Source organism: Furipterus horrens, unplaced genomic scaffold, assembly GCF_987537825.1.
Source record: "Furipterus horrens unplaced genomic scaffold, mFurHor1.1.pri manual_scaffold_4, whole genome shotgun sequence".
NCBI classification, from domain to species: Eukaryota; Metazoa; Chordata; class Mammalia; order Chiroptera; family Furipteridae; genus Furipterus; species Furipterus horrens.
This window is the reverse complement of record NW_028327174.1, coordinates 200237851-200260246: the sequence shown is the minus strand read 5'-3', so window position 1 is coordinate 200260246 and position 22396 is coordinate 200237851. Positions and strand designations below refer to the sequence as shown.

Below are 22396 nucleotides of genomic sequence, written 5' to 3'. Positions count from 1 at the left end.
GAGATGTATCTGCACACAAACATAACCTCTCCCTTTCCCTTCTGGGTAAAAAGAATGCGAATACATGATAGATGACTAAGCTCTCCCCTTTTAAAATAAGGGACAAAGACCCCCCACTTGTTAATATGCAGGTCCTTTCATAAGGAATTCCAGAGTTTTGTGCCAAGAGTACATCCATGGACTTTCTTGTTTTAAGGTCTCCACGTGCCAGGGGGAGAATCGGGGATTTAATTTCCGGGAGGTTTCAGGACGGTGTTGTCAGCGTTGGAGCACAGCTCCGCGCAGGGACGTCGGGCGGTGCCGAGCCCATGACCAGTCGCCAGGGCGCGGGCCTCGGGACTCCCCAGCCATCCTCTCCTGCTCACAGAGGGGCTGCCCACGCCTGACCGGGGTGTGTTTGCTGGGCTGTCAAGTTTTACCTTTTAACCGTAAAGCCGTTCCCCCGTCCCTGGCTCCCCACAACCTTTACGGGACGCTCAGTTATTCTGTTTATTACACCTGCCGCAGCGCTGTCTTTGGAACCTCAGGACGAAGGACGCCGACTGTTGGGGACAGGTCCCTGTGGTTTCCGGGGCCACGGCCTTCTCTCGGCGTCCCACGGTCTGCTGGGGGCCCGCGGTTTCAGGCTGCGCTGCGCGGTCTCCCCTCAGTGTTCGGGAGAAGGCCAAGGAATGCCAGTGACCACTAAAGTGTCAGAAAAAGGGGGCAAGGAAAAAGCATAATGCTTAAAAACAAAACAGTGAAATGGGGAACCAGTTATTTTGATGATTTAAAGGTCCCCCGCCCCTTTTCTTTACTATAGCAAAATGAATTTTATTTCTTATTCCTCAAATCTATGTTTGGCAAACCCCTGTTTAAAAAATTAGAAACATAGTTTTCTTTTCCTTATGTTAGTTGGGGTCAGATTTGACATCCCTTCAGGACGTAGCAATGCAAAAAAGAAAGAAAGGAAGAAAAATGGAAAAGGAAAAGGTGATAGCGGAAATATATCACAGAAGTAAGATCAGGAAGTTCAAAGCCAAAGCCAAATTGGAAGTTTAGGGAAATTTATTTTATTTTATTGCTTTTAGAGAAAGGAAAGGAGAGAAAGAGAGAACCATTGCATTCATAGGTTGACTCTTGTATGTGCCCTGACCAGGGATTGAACCCGCAACCTTGGCATATCGGGACGATTGCTCTAACCAACTATCTGGCCAGGGCTAAATAAATTTATTTTGAAGCAATTTCAAAACAGAAGGTACACAGTTTACCGGATCCATGACTAAAATGATACAGTCCTTGCTACTAGTTTGTTTATTCTACTTTTAAGCTTGAAGACTATTGTGCCAGCCCTGGCTGCTGTGGCTCAGTGGATTGAGTGCCGGCCTGTGAACTGAAAGGTTGCTGGTTCAATTCCTAGTCAGGACACGTGCCTGGGTTGTGGGCCAGGTCCCCAGTTGAGGGTGTGCAAGAGGCAACCAACTGATGTTCCTCTCTCACATCAGTGTTTCTCTCCCTCTCTTTCTCCCTCCCTTCCCCTCTCTCTGAAAATAAATAAATAAAATCCTTAAAAAAACCCAAAAAACAAGACTATTCTGCCAGTTAGGAAAAGTATCCCAGGAAGATAACGAACCTGTGATTTTAATGTATCTTTTCATTTATCGTGTTTGCAGCTTTTCAGATCCAGATTTGAATAATTTGTTCCTATTATCAGAATGTATAAACCTTGTGCAAACATTTCTCAGCTGATTTTGTTTCTAAGTAACTAGACAGGATAAAATATTTTTGGTTGTAAAGTCAGTGACGTTTGTGAGAAGATTTTGTCTCATTGAACATCGTTCCAGATTGGCCTGCCACCTGAGCATTAGGAGCCATTATTTTAGCTTTACCCTAGATAGAGTGTTCTCAATTTGCAATCTGCAGAGAGTAATGTTATTGTCTTAAACTAGGGTTTCTGTCCCCGGTCTGAGCAAAGGACTTGTAAACCTAAAATGCGTGCCTGTTGGCTCCACGTTTCAGGGTTAACTGGATGGGAAAACGCCGCCCAAGCTGCTCAGATGATCTCAAAAGTTCTTACCAACTGCTTGTCAATTGACTCATGTTCTCTTGTTCTCTGGCTGGTTATTGGCAGACTCAGTCTTTCTGTTTCCACAAAGAACTCACGACGAGGACAATAGGGAAGCCCACGTATGCCTTTGAAGCTAGGGACTACCTTGTAAGTTCCCCCGGGACAGCCGGGTCACGCAGTCACAGCACAGGCACTAACCCCAGTGACACCGCCAAGACCAGGGACCCAGGTGCGCTCTGCTCTGCATCCACTGAGAAGGGATATTCTCAGCGGAGAGCCCCGGACGCCCGGAGGAAAAAGCCTGATGGTGTAAATTCAACCCCAGGCTACTTCATCCGGGAAACGTGCACAGAAAAAGGAACCAAACTCCCCGATAACAGTCAGGCTTCCTAAAATGTCCATGAGCAGAGCTTCGTTTTTTCCCCCATTTTGGGAATGGTGCCTTGCCATCTGCGATGTCAGTGGGTCGGCTCTCCCAGCAGAGCCTGCCGCCTAAAACGCAGCTGCGGGCCGTGGTCACGAGCAGAGGACGCTCTTACAGATGGCACCTGCGGGGCACAGTCACCCACACACACGCCTGGTACAGCTGACCCCTAAGGGAGTTGCACCAAAACCCACGAAGCCCGAGCAAGGTCACGGGGGGAGTGACGTGATTTTCCACCGACCTTACACACAGTGCTTAGCTGTTAAGTGTCCCCGTCCCCTTTCTTTGTCCTTGAGGTTAGTACCTGTGACTGCCCCGTACGTAACACATGGATGCGCTCGCTCTGTGTTCCCGCCTCTGCTGTTGACACTTGCGGTTCCCCAGGCCCCGTAACTGTCGCCCAACACTGACAGCTTTTTAGCCCCCCCAGGTGTCCCGCAGTGGCCCGTGTGCAGCCTTTCCTACACCCTCCTAACAGACGGCTCGGTTGTTAATTGTCAGGGATCTAACCGGCTGGCTCACAGCGTGAGACCGAGAACCAGTTTATAATCATTAAGAGGAGCTGCAGACGCTGTGATGGTAGGAAAGTGGGACGGGTCCCCCAATTCGGTGTTTCCTATTTCTATCAGGATTGAGTCTCGATCCTCACTACGTATTATTATAACGCAGTGGTCACGTTCCTGAGCTCTTTGTTTTGGTGATAGGGTCCCGTGGCTTGGAACACTCAAGAAAGAATCTGTAACCTGGAGTAAGAGAAGGAGCTGAATAGAGAGCGGATAGGGGACGGAGTTCAAATCTTGGCCCTTTGAGTCGGCGGCGTCTAGCCGATCCCGTGTGAGGAAGCACCTGTCTGGCGGGGTGCGCGGTGGGGAAGGGGTTTGCAGAGCCGTCTGCCGTGCACCCTAGCATCGTCTACGAAGAACTCATTGTGATGAGTAGCTCGATCTGTGCTAAGTTCACAGGAGGGGCGCCAGGAGCTGGCAGCTGCTACAGAACAGTCCTGCATGCGTCTGTCTGCGTCTTCTCCCCCAAAAGCTTTGTCCTGAAACTGCTTCCTGTAAAAGTCTCCTGCTTCTCCAGGCAGACAGTTTCTCAGAAAGCTCGGTGCCTAGGTACAAAGAAGTGTCAACTCTGAGTTAATCTTAAGAGTAAGACTTCCTAAATATGGTTAAGGAGTTTGGAACACCTCCGTCCTCCTAATTTTTTTTTGCCTTTTTTTATTCTTCTTTTACAATTGTCCCCACCCCTGTCCCCGTTGCTTTCCCCTGGCCCGCCCAGCCACCCACCCCTCCCTCCTCCTCATTTAAAATAAAAAGGCACTTTCTGCACTCCTTTGTCTCCGACATATTTTTGGATCCGACTTGCAGGGCCCAGCTTTGGCCTGAACTTTTAGGATTGATAACAGCTGAGTAAGCAGCACTGACTACCGCTATTATAGCCGTGGGCCGATCTCACCCATTCATGAAGAAGCAAGTGTTTCTTTTCCTAATTTTGAGGCCCGTTTAACCTGCTTGGGGCCCAGTGATCGCTACACCCTGGCTAACATGCAGGCCCACCTCCATGGCAGCTGCTGTGTCCAGAGGACTGTCCAGAGAGCCACAGCAAGGAAGAGCCCTGGGCTGTGGGGACAGCTGGCCACTCATTTCCCAAAGCTGACCTTCAAGAGCAGCTACTCCTGTTAACTCCCCAAATGCCATGTCACCCTGGTAGGTGGGCTCAGAGTCCAGGGGAAGCCTCTGGTGACCGTTCCCCGGGGCAGGCGGTGGTATGTGCGTGCCCTGGTGGGTGACAGCCTCGTCCCTCTGCCTCTGGCCTGGCGCTCAGGGGCTTCCTGGCTCCTGGAGGTCGCTCCTCAGAGCGGCTTCCAGTCCTTGGTTCCCTGCTCATCGGTCTGAGAGTTTGCCTGAGTACCTGGAAGAAATGCCCATGTTCATATTTATTAGGTTTCCTTCGCATGAAAATATGACCTGTAAGTGGTGGAAGCAATTGCTTTTCCGGCTCTTTTAGTCTGTGGCCAGTTGGGTGAACAGAAGACTGTGATTATTTTTGTCTTTTCTAATCCTTCCATGTCCCAGACCACAAACCTACCTCAATCTCTGTCCGGGCTGATGGGGACCCCACAGAACTGTGAGCAGAACCTCTCCTTTGCCATCTCGTCTTTGCTTCGGCAGCGTGGCGGCTAGGGAAGGGCTTTGGCAGGGGTCGGCCCCTCTTGTGAACTTGCGCACAGATCCGCTTCCAGTCGCTTTCACGACGTGACCGGGGAATTTGTGTTATGTTGACATGGTGGAGCTGACCAAGTTCCTCTTCTTCTGATATGTCGTTTCTCTCTCTCTCTCTCTCTCTCCCCTCTTCCCCCCTTCAACTTTCACACGAAGCTCTCTCTCAAGCTGGTAAGCACAACCGTTCCCTGCATGTCCCGCATCTAACCAGACTCCCTGCTGTGTGTTTTGTGGGGGCCTCGCTGCAGCGTTAACTCCCGGCCTGCGTTTCTCTTGTGTGTGCTGCGCGGCTCTTTCTTTATTAGACCTTTGACCCACGAGCGTTGAGAATCTAATAGATCTTAATCTTTCCAAAGTTGCTAAGAAAATTAATGCTTAACTCATTATTTGGGGTTTTTTTGTTTGTTTTGTTTTGTTTTTTTACTATCGGGGCCTTAAGAGGGTGATCAAAGTTGATGAGCTTTACTTAAATATGAACATAAATATTAAGTAGCCAGGAGTTTATTTATTGGATCACTTAGAATAAAAGTAAATTCAATCATTGTAAGATGCTCCTCCCCAAGAGCCCCAGAGCTGATGACAAATGCTAGGGGCCTGCGGGACAGAGCAGGGGTGACGCCAGCCTCACGCACAGGTGCAAGGCCACCCGCGACAACGGGAAGCCGTGACCTCTTTAAGGTGCTGGCCCCTTGTGCAGCGCTGATTCGAGAAGTCACAAGACGATTTTACGGACGGTGAAAAGAACGTTGACTCGGCGTTCTGTGCCATCTCCACACAATTGTGTAGCCCGAGTAAGCAAGCTAATCAGTCTGTGTATTAAAGGAAACGCTTCACTAACTGAACCCGTAACTGTGCCTCAAATACGTGGACGTGACGTGGTCTTCTCCAACCTCAGAGCTGAGGATGTCCTGAAATGATGATGATGATGGTAAATGCAACAGTTCACCCAGGAACAGGATGAGTGATTGATGCTCCACTGTTGATAACACGGGATACTTACTATGCTTATTGTTATAGACACACGCAAGTAACTGTATCTACATCCACGTCTATACAGAATGTTTTTTCAACCTGACTCCGTATTTGGCAACGGACCCAACCCTAAAGAAAATGAATATTTTATTAAACTGAACATTTCTTAGATGGAGATAAAAATCTCGAGGCGAGTCCTTGATGAGGGTCAAGAAGGAGAGATCTAGAAGCTTAAATGAACCACGTTCCTCCGCAGTGTGAATTGGGGGGAAACTGGATCAATGAACTGGGACTCTCCCAGATGCCAGGGGATCCTTCATGCCCTTTATCTGCTCTTTTGCTGGGGTGTTCCCAGCAGGAGGTGGTGATACTGGGCAAGCTTTCTGATCTGAGATATAAGTTGTTTTACTAGCCTGGCACTGAATTGTTGCTTTTAGACCATGACTCTGAAGCTAATAGAGGAGGGAAGTGTCACAGAAACGTGGCTTGGGTGCAAAAGCAGGAAATCTCAGACATCAGCTTGTTCTTGTGCTGTTTGGGGGGCGGCTCCTGGGGAGCAAGTGTTTGATTCCAGATGCTATAAAACAGCCATTTCAAATATGCATGTGTGTGATCCCTTCTTCCAAGACCAAGGCTACCTCATTCTCTGGGCCCCAGGGTGCTCCAGGGATTTCAGAACATCTGTTGTGACTCAAAGCTATAAATATAAATTCTTTCATGGCAAAATGAATCCGAGGTCAGGGTATTGTTTAAAGGAATTCAAGCTTTCAAAAGCTACTTGGACAAAATGACCTGTCAGGTATTTCCGGAAACCCTCAGTTTCTTTGGCTCTAGAAGAAGCTGTTGACCTGAATCTCCACGGGCAGCGCAGAGTTTGTGTGAGACATGGTTACTGAGATCCGTCTTTAAATAACACAGAAACACAGACGGTCTGCAGAGAGGGACCTGACGGACCCGTGAGGTCGACTCCTGGTCCGTTGGAAAGAGATCGTTGGTCTTTTATTGGGTTATTTTAGTTCTGTGAATAATCAGGGCTGCACTGTCATTGCTGCCGGGGGTGACTCACACGTGCAGGAGGAGCATCTTACGCACACCATTCACCGCAGCTGTTTATCCACCAATGCAGGTCTCATGCCCGATACGTCTAGGTCCGCGTCATATGGTGCGGGAGCTGCCCGCCACAGGGGCCATTTCAACCTGAGCTGATGGACATGCCATAAAAATGTACAATTCACTTCCACGGCTGCATGAGCCCCTTTCCAAGTGCTCAGTAGGCGTGTGCAGTCGCTGTGTGGGACACTGCGGAGAGGGGACACTTGTGTCACTGTAGAAAGTCCTTTGGGACTCGGCCCTCAGTGAGGCTCAGTGGATACCCGTAAACTAACACTGAGCACCTGCTGCAGACCCTGGCGTCTGGGCCGTGGGCCTCACGCTGTGTTTTGGGGCGCTCTGGCCCCGAGTAGGGCAGGGCAGGGCCTCGGCTCCCGACAGCGCGCTGCGTTGTTCTAAGCCGGGTCAGCGCGGGCCGAACGGCAGTGCGTTCAGGGCTCAGCAGTCAGAGTGGCACATTGAAAAGCACAGAATCCAGGTTTCGAGTATCATAACATCATAGTATATGGGAAAGGTTTATTTTTATATCGAAGACTAGTTTGCTTCATTTTCATTTTAGAGGCGAATTTAATTCCCTTGGTTTGGCATTAGGGGACCATCATTTCCCTTCTGGTGTTACTCCCATCCTATTTCTTATCTCTGTCTCTGTCTCTCTCTGTCTCTCTCTCTCACACACACACACACACACACAGACACACACAGATTCTCTCTCTCTCTCTGTGTCTCTGAGAGCATTAGCTGAAAGGCCTTTGTGAGCCCTGGTGCTAAACTATTTGCTGAATCACACACTTCCAGCATAACCCCTGGCATTTTATCATAAGCACCCCTATAACTGGAGTCACAAGCCCCAGGGTAAGCGGCTTGGCAGCCTCAGCTTGATCGGGGAATGACATTATCCGGGTCCCTTCCTTCCCACCCACTCCCCACGCCAGCCTGGCCTTTGTTTAATTGGCTCCAAAGTAAAAGCTCTTGTCTAAATGCCCCGGCTTATCCCCGTTTAGCAAATAAATTCCCCTTTCTTTATGAAAACTGCCTTATTCAGGTGAAAGATCCCGTCCACCGCTTAGCTTCTAACAAGAGAACACACGTAAGCCTGGAAGCTCACTCCTGGGACGTTCTGCCCAAACCACATGCACAGAGGAGAGATACTCATTGTTTTTGAAAGGGAGTCAAGATCTCAAAAGATGCTTCTGATGGACTGGGAGCAGCTGAGCAGGATTTCGTGCACGGCGGGAGGGCATCCTCGGTGAATTTTCCGAGATTCCCCTAAAAATGCCAGAAAGAAGGGGCCAGACCTTCAGCCGCAGCGGACTGAAGAGTGCGTGGGTGCGGGGCACCTATTTTTCAGACGTCCTTTTCACCCACATCCTCTGAGGAACTAGATGTTCTATCTGTCACTTCATGGGGATGGAAACCTTGGCCTCCCCTGTGCGAAGAGATGGGAAGGAATACTCAGCCCGGGGGGCAAGGGGGCCACGGGGGGGGGGGGTGCAAAGCAGAGCCTGCCCGGGGGGAACAGCTGATGGGGGCACTCACCCCTGTTTCGTATGAAGCAAACCTAAACTGAAAGCTTCCTTAAAACGGCAGTGTTGCCACAGACACCGACGGGCAAGTGAGGACTCTGTCTCCAAAGCTGTGCCTGGGTCCTCCCGGGTTGGGAGTGTTTCTTCCTCTCTCGTCCCTGTGGCGTCTCCCTGTGGCGTCGCTCTGCCGGCAGCCTCCTGGGAACCGAGTGCTCCTGGGGCTGGTTTGCATGCACTGATTCTGCCTCTGGGCTGGTGTCAGGGGAAAGGGCCTGCAGCCGGCTGCCCCGGGCCTGGGCCTCCTCACGGCCTCCCCGCCTTCCTGCGAGTCTTGTTCGGCCTCATTTCTGTTTGCATCTGCAGGGTGCCACGCCAGAGGACTTCAGCAACCTCCCACCGGAGCAGAGAAGGAAAAAGCTCCAACAGAAAGTCGATGAATTAAATAAAGACATTCAGAAGGAGGTGGATCAAAGGTAGAGTGGATCATTAAGAAATTCAAGTTCAGCCCTGGCCGGTGTGGCCCGGTTGGTGGGGTGGCATCCCGCAAACCGAAGGGTCGCAGGTTCGATTCCCGGTCAGGACACATGCCTGGGTGGTGGGTTCGGTCCCTGGCTGGGGTACGTGCGAGGCAGCCGATAGATGTTTCTCTCCTTCCCTTTCTCCCTCCCTCTCCCTCTCTGGAATCAATAAAAGAAAAAAAGAAAGAATAAAAAAGAAATAAAGAAATTTAAGTTCAATTTAGAAAGACGGGAAGTCCTAAACTAGATTTTAATAGACGTGCTTATTTTAGCTGCGTGTTGTACCACAGGTGATCTGCTGGGTCACGTTATTACAGCCTGGGAGAATTTTTGATGAGTAGGCTTTATTCTGAGTTTGGGGGGGGGGGGTGGTAATCTCTTTTATCGTGAGAGTGTCGGTAAGTGTTTTTGTACAAATGAGAAAGAGGAAAGCAGACTGTCTCCCACCCGCTCCCCTGCCCGCACATCCCAGAGGTGCTCGTCTCCATCTGATGGTAAGTAACGATGAGCCTCCCCACCGTCTCTCCCACCAGCTCACCTTTGTATCAAGTGTATTGATCGTGTCTAGAGAACCAATCACAGCGTGTCTACTGGACCCCACCCCTCAGCCCTTAGGGGTGTCCATGGGCCCTTGCTCCAAGGAGGGGCTTCTCCGGGCTCCCACTGAAGGGCTCCCCGTTTTCTGAGCTGTTTTGAGAGTTTGATCCTAGGGATGGTGAACTGGTGCACAGGGAGGGGAAAAAAAAGAAGGAAAGATGTGCTGTCTCTTCATTTGCGCTTCCCTCCCTCCCGTTAGAACCTGCCGCTCCTTCGCATCACTTCGGGGATAGTTGCGAATTTTCCTGACTGAAAACCCCTTGTTAACTGTCTCACCTTCCTTTACCCAGAGTGAGCTGGGCGATTCATTCATCTCTTTGAGATTTGAACTTGAGAGTTCCTCAAAGGTAACTTGAGATTGTGTGGTCTCGGGCTGATCCCGCAGGAACTGAGCTGTGCTGAAGCTGGGGTAAAACTTGGTTCTGCGGCGCGCAGACACGCAACGGTGAAGGCCGCCCCCGTTCAGTACATGCCGGGGAAGCGGCTTTCCGTTCTTTTTCTCTCCTCTGTTAGAGCAGCTCCGGAAAAGTGGGTCCTTTTATTGTTTTACAAACATTGTTACAGTGTCTAAGGACAACAGAACACATATAATTAACTTTGTTCTAGTTTTGTGTTAGAATATACTTTATGAAGCGGAAACTTTGTACTTTTTATTACATGTAGGACCAAATACAGAAGGGCTTATAAATATACAAACAATGAAACCTCTTGCTGCTCACTAAGTGACCAGTTATATTTTGTACAGGAGAAGTTAGGGCTCAGGTATCTGCGATGACATTTTCCAGAGTGTTGACAGACTCTCATTGTTCAACTCCATGGAGAAGAATGTCCCTGTCACTTGGGCGGTGGCCATGGAACCTAGTCACCTTTTTACCCGGTAGTAACCCTTGCTGGTGAGAAGGCAGACGTCATTCAACCGTTCACTCGGTGACTGTCCGTGAGCCTCTGCTGTGCCCAGGGAGTCTTCCAGGCACTGAGGAGAAAGCCTTGGACAGAACATACAGACCCTCTGTCCTCATGCAGCTCACTTCTGGGCAGAATGAGTGACTTGGAGCAGAGGGGACATCATGTGGAAAACCTTTGTTTTAAGTAGTCAATCCAAAAAGGCAAGGAAGGACAGAGGAAATACATAGAGTAGGCGGGACAGATCCAAAGCGCCCAGTGGGTGGCGGACGGACAATGCTGAGTGCTTCGGGGACCCCTGGCTTCAAACCCAACTCCCCGAGCTCCCCTGCAGACTCCGGAGAAGCGCCTTTACCTCCTGGTCCTCAGTTTCCTCACCTTTGAAAGGGAGTTAACGTGCGTGTTGCGAGGAACAGACGCACCAGCGTGTGTGAGTGCTGGAAACGGTGCCCGGCCCGTAGGCGTCTGTTACATAACACGAGTCAGTGTGTTGAGTGCAGAGAGATGTTATGATTCCAATGTAAAGAGGTTTTCAGGTAGGACAAATACCCAATATCCACCTGTAGGCCATCTACAAAAGACGCACCTAACTCATATCATATCAAAAGGGTCAAGGTTAAAGCATGGAAAATACATACCACGCAAATGCCACCAACAGAAAACCGGTGCGGCAAGCCTAGCTTCCAGGGTCCCCAAACTGTTCGACTCAAGAACATCAGCTTCGTAACAATAAGTGATGCAAATAACAAATGGTCCGGCTCACCGAGAAGGTATAAAATTTTAAATCCGTGGGACCGTGATAGCATAACCTCGGAACACAAAGACGTTATGCTTTTCCGCTTTGCACATTAAGTCCAAGAAATAGAACTACGTCATCGGAGTGGGAGACTTTGCATGCAATTGAAAGAACAGATGACCAGCGTCAGGACAGATATCTGAATAACATAATTCATAAAATTGACCTCATCCACACATACGCAATTACTGCGTGATACACAGTATTTTCAGGCACACACAGAACACTTCCAAACACTGGGCATATCCTGGTTTTATAACGCACGTCTCAACCAGCAGCCAAGGAGAGATACCGTTCAAGGTCTGTTCTCTGAAGCTGGAGACCAGCCAAGAGAATTCGGAAATTAAGAAAGGTAGCTCTACACCTACAGACTAAAGAAGGATTCCTGCTAGACACTGAGAACTATGTGAATCCGCACTGAGCCCTAACACATATCCTCCCCATCAGTTTCTGAGGTGCTGGTGCAGGGGCTCTTGGAGCTTTCAATACACACGAGAGACAAAGAGCCCTAAAACCCAGCGAGCACTCTTCCGAGAAGCTTTGCGGACGAATTAGGGCTGCTGCCAGCGGTGCAAGCCAGCGGCCAGAGGTGTGAGCCAGGAAGTCAAGAGCGGTGGGTGTTGTGAGAGTGGACGGAGTGGCAGTGGTAGGAACACGGACTCCCCTGGCGGGTGTGCATGGAGCATCTGCCGTGGGCCAGGCGTGGTCCTGCCCGCAGGACTCGGTCGCATTAACAGAGCTGGAGTCCACCCAGCTTCCTCCGAGGGCTCCCATTCGTGCAGGAACACACAGACAATAAACAATAAGCACAGGGATAAATTATGTAATGCTGGACATGCCGCGTGCTATTTTAAGAAAGGAAATAGAGCCAAGTAAGGGAGCTGGGACTGCAGGTGGGTTGAGGGCTCTAGTGGGAAGGCGGCTATGGGGGAAGCCAGCCGTTCTTCGAGGCCCCCGGGGCCGGCAGGATGTACGGGCTGAGATGCGAGGAAGTGGGGAGAGAGGTGGTGAGGACCCGTGGAAATTCTCTTCCTGTCAGTTCTGTGTTTTCAGTTAAACTATTTCCCATCACTCAAAACATGGTTTGGTGTGTGGTCTCGTGTTGTACCTTTGGCTTAGATGTTCTTTAACTTGACATGTTCAAGTTGGCAGAATCATTTGCTCTAGACTTCTAGCAAATCACGCCCTGCTGAAAGCCCCCAGGAGCCAGAGTTCAAGTTCGTAGAGCTCTTTGGTGCGGGAGAGAACCCCCGAGCAAGCCTGCCCTGCTTCCCTAGGGCTCCCTCACTCAGCCCGGGGGGTGGGCCCCTGGACTCGTGTTCAGGAGGAGCGCGGGGTCTTGCATATGTGGCTTTGGCGCTCTGTTGCCTGCCCACCATGGATACCAACTGCGGGGTCCACTTCTTAACAGCTGAAGCGGTGTGTAATGTTGTAAAACCACCAAAGCCATTAACCACGCTTCCTCGGGAAGTAACGTGTTGCAGCCCACGAGGCCCACGGTGCCAGCTGTCGCCTTGGTTTGTGTGAGGAATGTGCACATGGAGATGTTTGCACTTTGTCTGTTTTTATTGTTTGGGGCAAAGGGTGGGGCAGGACGGACTCATGTTTCTTACTCCCCGAGGGTGATGAGGAGACCCCATTCCACAAAGGCAATCAGAGCTTTAATATCAGTCTCCGGATCAGAGAGACCTTGGGAGCAGAGTTCCTAAAGAGAAGTTCTAGAAGAGGCGCTGACGCCAGGATTCCCTTCCAGTCTGCACTCAGACCGGTCCTCCCACTCACATACTTTCCGAGGCAACAGGAAACTCTAAGTGGCCGGTGGCAGTAAGCTTCCCACATCAGCTTGTTCTGTTCTTTTTTTTTTTTTTTTCCAGAGATGCTATCACAAAAATGAAAGATGTTTACCTGAAGAACCCTCAGATGGGAGACCCCGCCAGTCTGGACCATAAACTAACAGAAGTCAGCCAAAACATAGAAAAGTTGCGGCTAGAGGCCCAGAAATTTGAGGTACGGGAAAGCTGTCCTTGGGGGGGGCAAACAGCAGCAGGGCCAGGAGTGGTGAAGGGGGACGTGGTTACAGAACGCCGGCCCCCCCTTTCCTCGGGGTGACACTCCTGGAAAGGTCGGGGTGTCCCACGCTCTGGGAGGAGGAAGAACGCACTGTCACCCCCAAGTATCCCACTGTTCAGCATGTCCCATGCTAATGGTGTCCCTTCGGACTATCAACAGTTGCATTGAGGCTTCAGGGTTGTTTTTTGATTAAGTGTTTCATTTAAGTTTGTCCGGCGACATCTCACGCGCACCACAGGTGACCAGGAATGTGTTGTCCTTCATCTCAGAGAATCGAAGGACAGTTAAGTTGAGATGGGGTGGTGTTCCTTCAGTGGGCCCGTTACCGAAGGGTTGCAGGTGCGGACACCGGCGGGCAACACAAATGAGCAGAAAACACTGCAGACGCCTTAATCAAGGTTTTAAGAGAGAGGAACACTCAGAAGCTGTGGACAAAAGGTTTCTCCCCGCACCCCCCCCCCATTAAAAACTATAGAGCGTGGAAAAATGAATTAAGAAATGGTTGTTCCAATCAGAATAGGTTGTTTGTACCAATGAGGGGTCAAACAGAGCTTTTTTATTGTGCCTAGAATCTATCAATAACGACTGAGTTTTTAGAACCTAGAAATGTGCTTTTGTGATCCTTGGTAATATTTTGCCTTTTGAACAGTGCAACTGCTCAAGCTAAATAGTGTACCTAGTGCAAATGTTACTGAAGGAAATTTTAGCTGCTTTGATTTCCTAAGGACAAGTTTCTTCACTATTAAAAAAAAAAATTACACTCCTTAAAAAAAGAAATAAAAAGGGGAAGTGCGGCTTTCGCTTTGAGTCACTGCTCAAGTATGGCCGTGCCTTCATGTTCCCCGGGGTGACCTCATGGCCACAGAATTTTGGGAACACTAGAAAGAACCAGAAGTGACTTATCACCCAGCAGTGTGAAGGCCAAGAGGTCAGCACGGTCAGGTGTTTCTCCTGCCCCTTGCGGGTGGGTGCCTGATACACCCGCCTCTGCTTCTCCAGCTTGGGGGGGCGGGGAGGGAAGCGGTCAGTCGCCTTCGAGCCCACGGGTACAGTCGCGTGCAGAACGCCGAGACCTGCCTGCCTGCGCCCTGAGCGCCTTCTCGTGTCCGTGTCCATGGCCAAGAGCAGCCCCCGCTGGGGGCCGCGGAGCTCAGGCCCGGGGCTGTGGCTTCTGCTTGCAGGCCTGGCTGGCGGAGGTGGAAGGCAGGCTCCCGGCGCGCAGGCAGAGCGGACTGTACGACCCCCAGCCCCCGGCCGCCCCGACCCTCAACAACTGCGCCCAGGCCCGGGAGAGGTACAGTATGGGCGCAGCCCTGCTCCCCGGCGAGCGAGCCGCGTTGCTTTCGCTCTGGTTCCTGGGCCCCTGGCTCCACGCGGGAAACGGGAGGACTGAACACGCCCCGCCCCGCCCCCCCGCCCCCCCCCGCCCTCCCCGCCCTCCCCCAGGACCCCTCCCCCGCCCTCCCCCCCGCCCCCCCCCCCCCCCCCGCGCTCGGCTCTCACGCGGCCGCAGTGGCGCCCCCGCGCGGTCAGGTGCTATAGTTGCTGCGCGCTTTGCTTTCTTGAGCAGCCCGGATGGCAGTTACACGGAGGAGCAGAGTCAGGAGAGCGAGGTGAAGGTGCTGGCCTTGGACTTCGACGACGAGTTCGACGAGGAGGAGCCGCTGCCGGCCATCGGGACGTGCAGAGCCCTCTACACGTTCGACGGTAAATGCCGCGGGGCCCGGCCGCCCTCTGTCCGTACGCCGTCCGGGCCGCCTGCGCTTTCTGCGACCGGGCTCTCCTTGAGAGCCTTCCAGATCTTTCTCCCATGCCTCTTTTGCTCTGCTGGTAGCGTTTATTATTATTATTATTATTATTATTATTATTATTATAGTTGATGGCTGTATATTGTGCCTCCTGGCCCTACAATCTAACACCCCCAACGAGCTCGCCGCAGCGGCGGGCGTGAGACCACGGCTCGCCCGTGCACTCAGTACCTGCAGGACGCCTGCCTTGGACAGACTGGCTGGGGTGGGGCGCAGGCGGGGGGCAGGGGCCGCGTTTCCCCGCCAGACAAAGCGGGCGTGCGTCCAGGCCAGGCATCTTCGGTGTCCACTGGGGGGGGGGGGGGTGCACAGGTGGTGGGGGGTCACGGCAGGGCAGCGGCACGTCCGTAAGGGGCTTAGAGAGCTCGGCGGCCACACACAGGTGTGGTGGGGGGCTCGGGTGTCCTAGGCGGTGACAGCGGGACCTGAGACTAGGAAGTAGGTGGGGGGGGCGCGGGTGAGAGACACATTTGGATTTTATTTGGCAAACACGGAAGGACCTGAGCAACGTCTGGAGTCACTCCGAGCTAGCTGTGCCTCGGGCCGCGCCTTGTGCCGTGAGCAGGAGCAGGGAGGGAACGGGGGTGATGGGGAGGAAGGTGAGCTGAGTGTTCCGTAAGCCCCCTGGCACCAGGAGGGAAGCGGCCGGCGCGCAGACAGACCTGGGAGGCCCTGGGATGAGTGAATTCTCTCTGTGCCAACACAAGAAGGAGAAGGAGCGGGTTAGGTGCTCGCAGTTTTATGTCATGTCTAAGCTGTCTCCTCCCCCACCCACCCGCCGACCCCAGTGCCCCCCCCCCTGCCCCTGTCAGCAGCTCCCCCAACAAGTGGCCTTCCAGAACACTGCTGGGCCCTGGTGGCTCCTCGGGTGAAATTACCTTAGCAAATGGCCTCGGGGGCCTCAAGTGAGGGACGGACACCGAGGTGCTGCCCTTCACCCCCTGCTCAGACTCCTGGCTGACTGCAGGTGGGAGCAAAGAGGGCAGGAGGTCAAAGACAGCGCCTCCCGGGACAGGGGGGATGTCCCCTGAGATAGGAGAGGAGGGCGCAGAAAAGAACCAGGATGGAGAGAGGGCGGTAGGACAGGTGTGATTAACGCCACGGGAGTACCTTGGGGAAGAGGAGCGGAGAGGACCGAAGGTCTCCCCTGGGGAGAATGCCTGCGTTCTCAGGAGGTGGCTGGCGAGGGCCAGAAGCCGTCACCTCGTGTGGGAGGGCCAGTGCATCTGAGAACCCACCTCTTTTTCTCCGCCTGTTTCACTGCAAAGCTCTCCGTTCGCTGCCAACCTGGATCTGCCCAGAAACCTAATATATCCTGATCTTGCTGTTTCAGGTCAGAATGAAGGAACCATCTCGGTAGTGGAAGGAGAGACGCTGTATGTCATCGAGGAGGACAAAGGGGACGGCTGGACCCGCATCCGGAGAAGCGAAGAGGAAGAGGGCTATGTCCCCACTTCATACGTCGAAGTCTATTTGGACAAAAATGCCAAAGGTGCTAAGACTTATATTTAATACAACTTAAAAAAAAAAAAAAACTTTTAAAAAACGATTGGAGTTGTTTCTCCCCACACCTGTGACTGTTGCAGGCAGTTCTTCGAGAGACTGGACCGAGGGCAGGCCAGTGACCGCTCTCCGGGGGACGGTGGGGCTCTCCCACCGAGTGTCCCCGCCTAGTTTTGACTATTATCAAGTTTCACTTGTTGATGAAATTCTATGTGGAGAGCTGCCAGCTGCCAACTTACAACTGTGTCGTTTGCAATCTGATAAACGTCTCTCCTCTGGCAGCATCTGTAGATAACAACAAAGTTGCCTCCTAGCTTCTGATCAATATTTCCGAGTTTCCAAGTCCACACACGTCCCAGGGGTGCAGAAGACTTCACTGCTCTTATTTATATCTAGTGTCTGCCACGCATTGAACGGCCTTAGAACGTTACATTCTGTAACTTAGTTCATTGAATGAACTATATGCTAGTTTGTTGCATTTTACAATCATTCACTTTGGAGGAAGTCCTTCAATAAAAGCTCCCCCTTCTCGAGTAAAGAAGCGAATAAGATTCTTTTATTGGTACCAAAAATGTGTCTTTTTACCTAAACCGGGTTAAGGTCGTTGTTAGCACAAGATGGTCCCATTATGACTATCTGATCCCAAACAACCCGTTGAAATCTGGAGAAGTGGCCAACCCCCCAGCTGGTTTTTCCACTGGTCTCCCCGCCGACGGGTGACAGAGTTGATCCCATTTGCCAGTGCTGTTCAGACACCTTCTGTGAAAATGGCCCGCTTAGCTCTGCCCGGTGCCGTTGGAGGTTTTGTGGCAAGTGGGGCTGCACTCAGCTGGCCCTCTCACAGCATGTCACTTTGCAAAGCTGGGATTACAAAGTAAGTCACTGCATCTTTAAGCCTCCAAGTGTGAATTGACGGAGAGAAACTGGTTTTAGAATTGCTAGCTGGTTTCATACGATTAACTGACTGTAGCCAGAATAAAACACAATGTTTCACCATCTTTAAAGGAAACTGGGTCACATGGGGATTTGCATTCTGGAGTTGGCAGGACAGGTAGTGAAACTGTCACAGGTGCTGACGGCTACCAAGCCCAGTGTTTGTGCCCTTTTCGGGAATCTACCCTGAGGTCACGCAGAACAGCTACCAGTGGGTCAGGAGGAAGGTGTCAGATTGAGATTCTCTTTTTATTTGGCTTTGAAAATTGCTGAGGTCCTTCCTACTCGTAAGTGGGAAATGAGCTCCTTACCTCGCACTCTGGGCTCCGTTCACAAGTTCAAGTCTAACGTGGAGCTGATTTTTGAGGCAACGGCAGCGAATCCACGGACCGGGACCTGGCGGGCGGTGTGGGTGCTTGTTGAGGATTCCAGCAGAAAGTTCGCGGCCATCTCTCACAAGGGCCACCCAGATGGAATTTAGCAACCGTTAGTTCGCGATAGCCCAATTTTAAATAATTATAGACTCTCAGGAACTGCGGAGATAGAGCAGAGAGATCCGGGTCCCCTTCACCCAGCTTTTACCCAGCGGTTCCGTCCGGCACAACGCATACCATATCAAAAGCAGGAAACTGGTCGGTCAGCCTGATTTTTTAAATAGACTTTTTAAAATTTGTAATTCTCATTTCTTTGGAATTATTAGGCTTTTGCTGACACAATATCAATAAAGCCACTCAACCTGAGCCCAGGCCTCTCCGGGGAATCATTTCAGCCCCCCTTTTTAAGTGGGGAGGCCAGAAAGTCAGCGGACCCTGCGCCCGCGGGGGTGTGATTTCATGAGCAGCAGAGGGTCACCCACGGTATCAAGATCTAACCTTTGTGGCCAGTGGTGAGCTCATTTCCAGGCGATGAGCTATGGGAGAAAGCAAACTAAACACTGAAAAAGTCTCAAAACGGGGCAAGACCACATTAGCCTTTGAAACGCACGGCGTTCCCTGAAGTGTTTTCTGTTTCTTGTTTTTCCTTTGGTGCAAAATTCATTGAGAAAACATAGCTCAGCCGGTGTCCCCGGGCGGCGGGGTGCGTGAATGATTGATTATGACGCTATCCCTCAGTACCTATAGCCCCCGAGTGGATATTGACTACATGGTGATATTGTATAGTTTCAGTTCCCTGCAGCCATTGCCGGAGCATCAGGAATTTCCCTCACCTCCCAGAGTATACTTTGTTTTCTTCCCTCCTTATCTGTTCAAATAAAAGCAACAAAGTCTCAGCTCGAGTTAGAAACTGTTCTCCTTTCATTTCAGAGATACCCTCCGGGTTACAATGTGTGCATAGAAGCCTTTTCCCTCCCGGGTTCACAGATCTGCTCAGCCCCCACGCACCTCCCCCCCCGTCACCCCATCAGTTAGGGGGCGGCTCGTTCTATTTTCAGCCTTGCCTGTGTGCTCATGCTTGTATGGCGTCTGTGATGTGACTCTTTAAAAATTGCCAAAATATTGAGACTAGAGTAACTCCCAATATTCAGTTGGATTGTGACGATCTTCTTTTCCGGTTTTGCTTTGTTTTTGAAACTGCTTTCTGTTAACTGTGTCCGCAAGCCCTCCCCCAATATATTTGTATATACTGCCATTTAAAAACTAAAAGGATTACTTGAATTTGTTGTTTTAACGTTTTACTCTTTTATCTGTTTGTTTTATTGGTGACTCTGCCGCCTAATGACCTTTTTGTTTGTGTTTACCGCTGGGGAAGCCGGAAGGACAGTTCCCCGGGTCGCTAGGGCCCTGCCGGCTGCTCCACACTTGAGTTTATTGTAGACACTTGGGTTCTGAGTAAGTTTTGTGTGAATACGGCCAACGTGATTGTTTCTCTCTATTCTTACCCTCCAAGAAAAGAATCTGTCTGGCACCTCTTAGTTGTACCCTCGTCTCTGCCTCTAATAAACGTATTTTTTCTCAGTGTTGTTAAGTGATTTTTCACCTTTCTGAGAAAATGACTGTGTGGATTATACATAGTTAACTCCTTCATCTTCAGTAATGGGGAATTTTCTAGCCAAATGCTTTAAAAAATTCTGCCCTTTCCCTCTTGACCTGACGACACCTTCCGCTTCTGCCCTGTGTGTGCACCTAAGGGCTTCAAGAGTCTATCTCTCTGGTTGCTCCTGTCCCCCCTCAAGATGGAGAACTTTCACTGTTTACGGCAGTAAACATCGAGGGACGGACTTTCCCTTGCAAAGATCATGCACTGGGTGCTGCAGCCCCCAGAGCACCGCAGTCCGAGGGGCACCCAGCCTTCCGGCGCCTCGCTTCTTTCTGGGAAGCTAGTCACCCTTCTTGGTCTCAAAACCCGAGTTAGAAACGTGAGTTGGGTGGGTGGGGGCCGCTGTCTCCTAGGTGGGCCTCTCTGAAGGAAAGTTTGGAGAGTAAACCGTGAAAGTTCCTCATCTGTGGTGCCTTGTGGTAACCGATGGTGCTAAAGTTCTACCCCTCCCCGCCCCCCTTTCTCCCCCAGGGCGGTGCCCGCTGCCAAGAGCAGCAGAAGGCCTGCCCCTGACCTTGGGCCTCCCTCTCTAACAGTGTTTCTCTTTCTTTTTGTGTTGTAGATTCCTAAAGGAGGTTCAGGACCCAGAGCCTCGGAGCCCTCCCGGGAGAAACCCTTCGGTCTGCTTGTCCCCACAGGCTGGCGCTGGGATGGATTGCTCTCTGGCTGGGCTGGGGTGTGGCCCTGGCCATCCCGGCCTGAAGTGACAGCCCCACACCACGCGGCTGCTTGCCTTTTCTTTCTTTCTTTTCTCTTTACAGCATGTTCCATGTGGCCCAGTTCCTCCCTCCAGGGCCGGAGTCTGGCCACCTCCCCGGGGGGCAGGTCTGTCCCCCGTCCCGGTTCTCACTCCGCGTAGGACCATGGAAGACAGCTAGACACAGCTCCCCACCCCCCCAGCTCCTGCCTTGGCCCTCAGTCCTCCTGGCCTGTCCTGGCCTGTCCACGGTTCACACTGTGCCTTTTGTGAAAACTTTGCCACTGGTCTCCTGCGGAGACTAACAATCTGGGTCAGGAGCTCCCCAGGTGGACTGAGCGCCTGAAGGTCACTGATGTGGTCCCGCGTCGTTGACTCCAGAAAAGACTCGTCTTTTCCCAAGTCCAAGGAGCATTCACTGGGCCTTTTCTGATGGCAGGTCCTCACCTCATATTGGACATTGGCCCTCGCAACGTGTCGCAGCCTGAGAGTGTCACTGGTGGGCACTGGGGCATACATACACACACGTATGCACATACACGCATGCGCACACATATGCACACACTTTTTGTCTGGGGCACTGCCTTCAGTGGCCCAGAAAGGTCCCCACTGGAAGGCATATTCCAGCTCATGGGCCTGCCCTGCTGCGGCCTGTGCCCACCTCTTGGAGGGTTGAGGACCGTCTCCCCAGGAGAATGCAGCTGTGGCGCTTGGTGACAGGCGTCTCAGCTGTATGTTAGCTCGTTGCAAAGTGAAAGCTCCCCTCCTTCATGAAGTCCAGAACTTGCATCTTAGGACTTTAGCACATCCATCACCAAAGACCCTGTGCTTCTGTGGCCCCTCTAGTGACCCTGTGGCTCCTGCTTCTGCATTTATCACGTGCTCTCCGGGCACGCGGGATGAACTGAGCTTGCTTTTGGAGCTGCGTTTCCTTCCTCTTATGGGTCTTGGAGGAAAACGTGAGGTCATGTAGCCTGTCCCCACTCATGCCTTAGAGCAGGGCAGCTTCCATCTGGCTGAGGATGAAACCAGGCCTCTTCCTCCTTTTGTTTGGCTTTTGGTAGCCAGGCAGTTGCCTCGGGCACCCTCAGTTCTCCTTGGTGTTGATGAAGCTAAGACAAGGGTCTTCCAGGAGCCGGAGGGGCAGGGGCAGCAGCAACAGGCCCTGAGGGTTGGGCCTCTGTTCTGTGGTAGGAAGATGGCCCCTCCCAGCACCCTGGGGCTGACTGCACCCCACCCTGGGGAGCCTCTCAGTCTGCCTTGCCTTCAGTGGCTGGAACCAGGAGCAAGTGAATGCCTGGGCTCTGTGGGTGAAGAGGAAGTGGCTTCGGGTGTGGGGCGAGTGAGCGAGCCACCGGCCCGGGCCTCTGTCACACCCTCTTCCCCGGAAGTGGGGCCCAGATCACCTGTCCAGAGCCTGGCAGCTGAGGGGTCTCGGGGCTGCTGTCAAAGCAGCTTCCGCTCCCAACAGCGGGCAGCCCACTGTAGCAAAAGCCCGTCCCGGGAGAGGACGGGTGTGACAGGTGACACGGAAGCCAGGCTGCCACAGGTGAGAAGAGTCAGGGCCTCACCTGTGGCCCCGTGAACCGACAGGTGCATGGCCTCTCGGGCAGGCAGGCCGAGGGCTCCTCCGCCGGCCGGGTGACTAAGCCTGTCCAAGATCTGATTGGCCAGGTCCCGCCGGCCGCTCTTCCCTCCACGGGGATGTGACCGGTTTTAAAACCTGACCTCAGAGCCTCAGCAATGCACGTGTGTTGCATCTCACAAGGGGTCGGGGTACAGTCATTCCTTGCGACATGGGGCAAAGGTATCAGCTGCAGCAGCTGGTTCTTTGAATGGCTGTTGAACCCAGTTATCTGCCTGTGTCCCCTTGTGTCCCTGCGTCATCGCTTCCTTCTGCGCCACCTGCATCCAAAGCAGAATGGACGATGAGTGCTTTTCCATGTTAACCCTGGGGTTCGCTTCTCGGCCGATCTAGATGGCCATGTGGCAGGGCGGCGCTGTACCAGCTGGGCTTATTCACGTAAATGATTTGAAGTTCAGGGCCGTTACTCTGGGACTCTGGTGATGTCACCTGTTGCCGGGAGCAGTTCGCATGGGGTAGAAACGTGGAATGCCCGTGTGCCTATGGGTCCCCCTCGAACCCCCCGCCTGTCATTTCCCCGCCAACGCTAGAATATTGTTGGACTGTAAGAACGACGAAGTTTTAAAGAACCTGCCCCGAAAAGGACTTAAA

At 52.1% G+C, this 22396-nt stretch overlaps 1 protein-coding gene and 1 long non-coding RNA gene across 16 annotated transcripts in view; one reads left to right on the top strand and one right to left on the bottom strand.

Moving 5' to 3' along the window:
• Window positions 1-22187, top strand: part of FNBP1 (formin binding protein 1) — a 112444-nt gene extending 90257 nt beyond the window's left edge. For 3 of the 15 annotated variants that reach the window (XM_090274887.1, XM_090274892.1, XM_090274896.1), the window contains 6 exons: window positions 4850-4864; window positions 8662-8771; window positions 12987-13119; window positions 14364-14476; window positions 14753-14889; window positions 16324-18268. In XM_090274887.1, the coding sequence (XP_090131013.1) occupies window positions 4850-4864; window positions 8662-8771; window positions 12987-13119; window positions 14364-14476; window positions 14753-14889; window positions 16324-16502 (687 nt within the window). In that variant the 3' untranslated portion in view covers window positions 16503-18268. Of the gene's footprint in view, window positions 1-2110; window positions 2195-4849; window positions 4865-8661; window positions 8772-12986; window positions 13120-14363; window positions 14477-14749; window positions 14890-16323; window positions 18269-20025 lie in introns of those variants that run through there. The other 12 variants (XM_090274889.1, XM_090274893.1, XM_090274897.1 and 9 more) reach the window with 6 other exon arrangements.
• On the bottom strand, window positions 15533-16550 carry LOC150013827 (uncharacterized). The gene is made up of 3 exons (XR_016510592.1): window positions 16229-16550; window positions 15869-15951; window positions 15533-15682 (listed from the first exon to the last, which is right to left on the bottom strand). It is a non-coding gene; the product is annotated as an uncharacterized LOC150013827 (long non-coding RNA).
• Window positions 22188-22396: the final 209 nt, after the last annotated feature.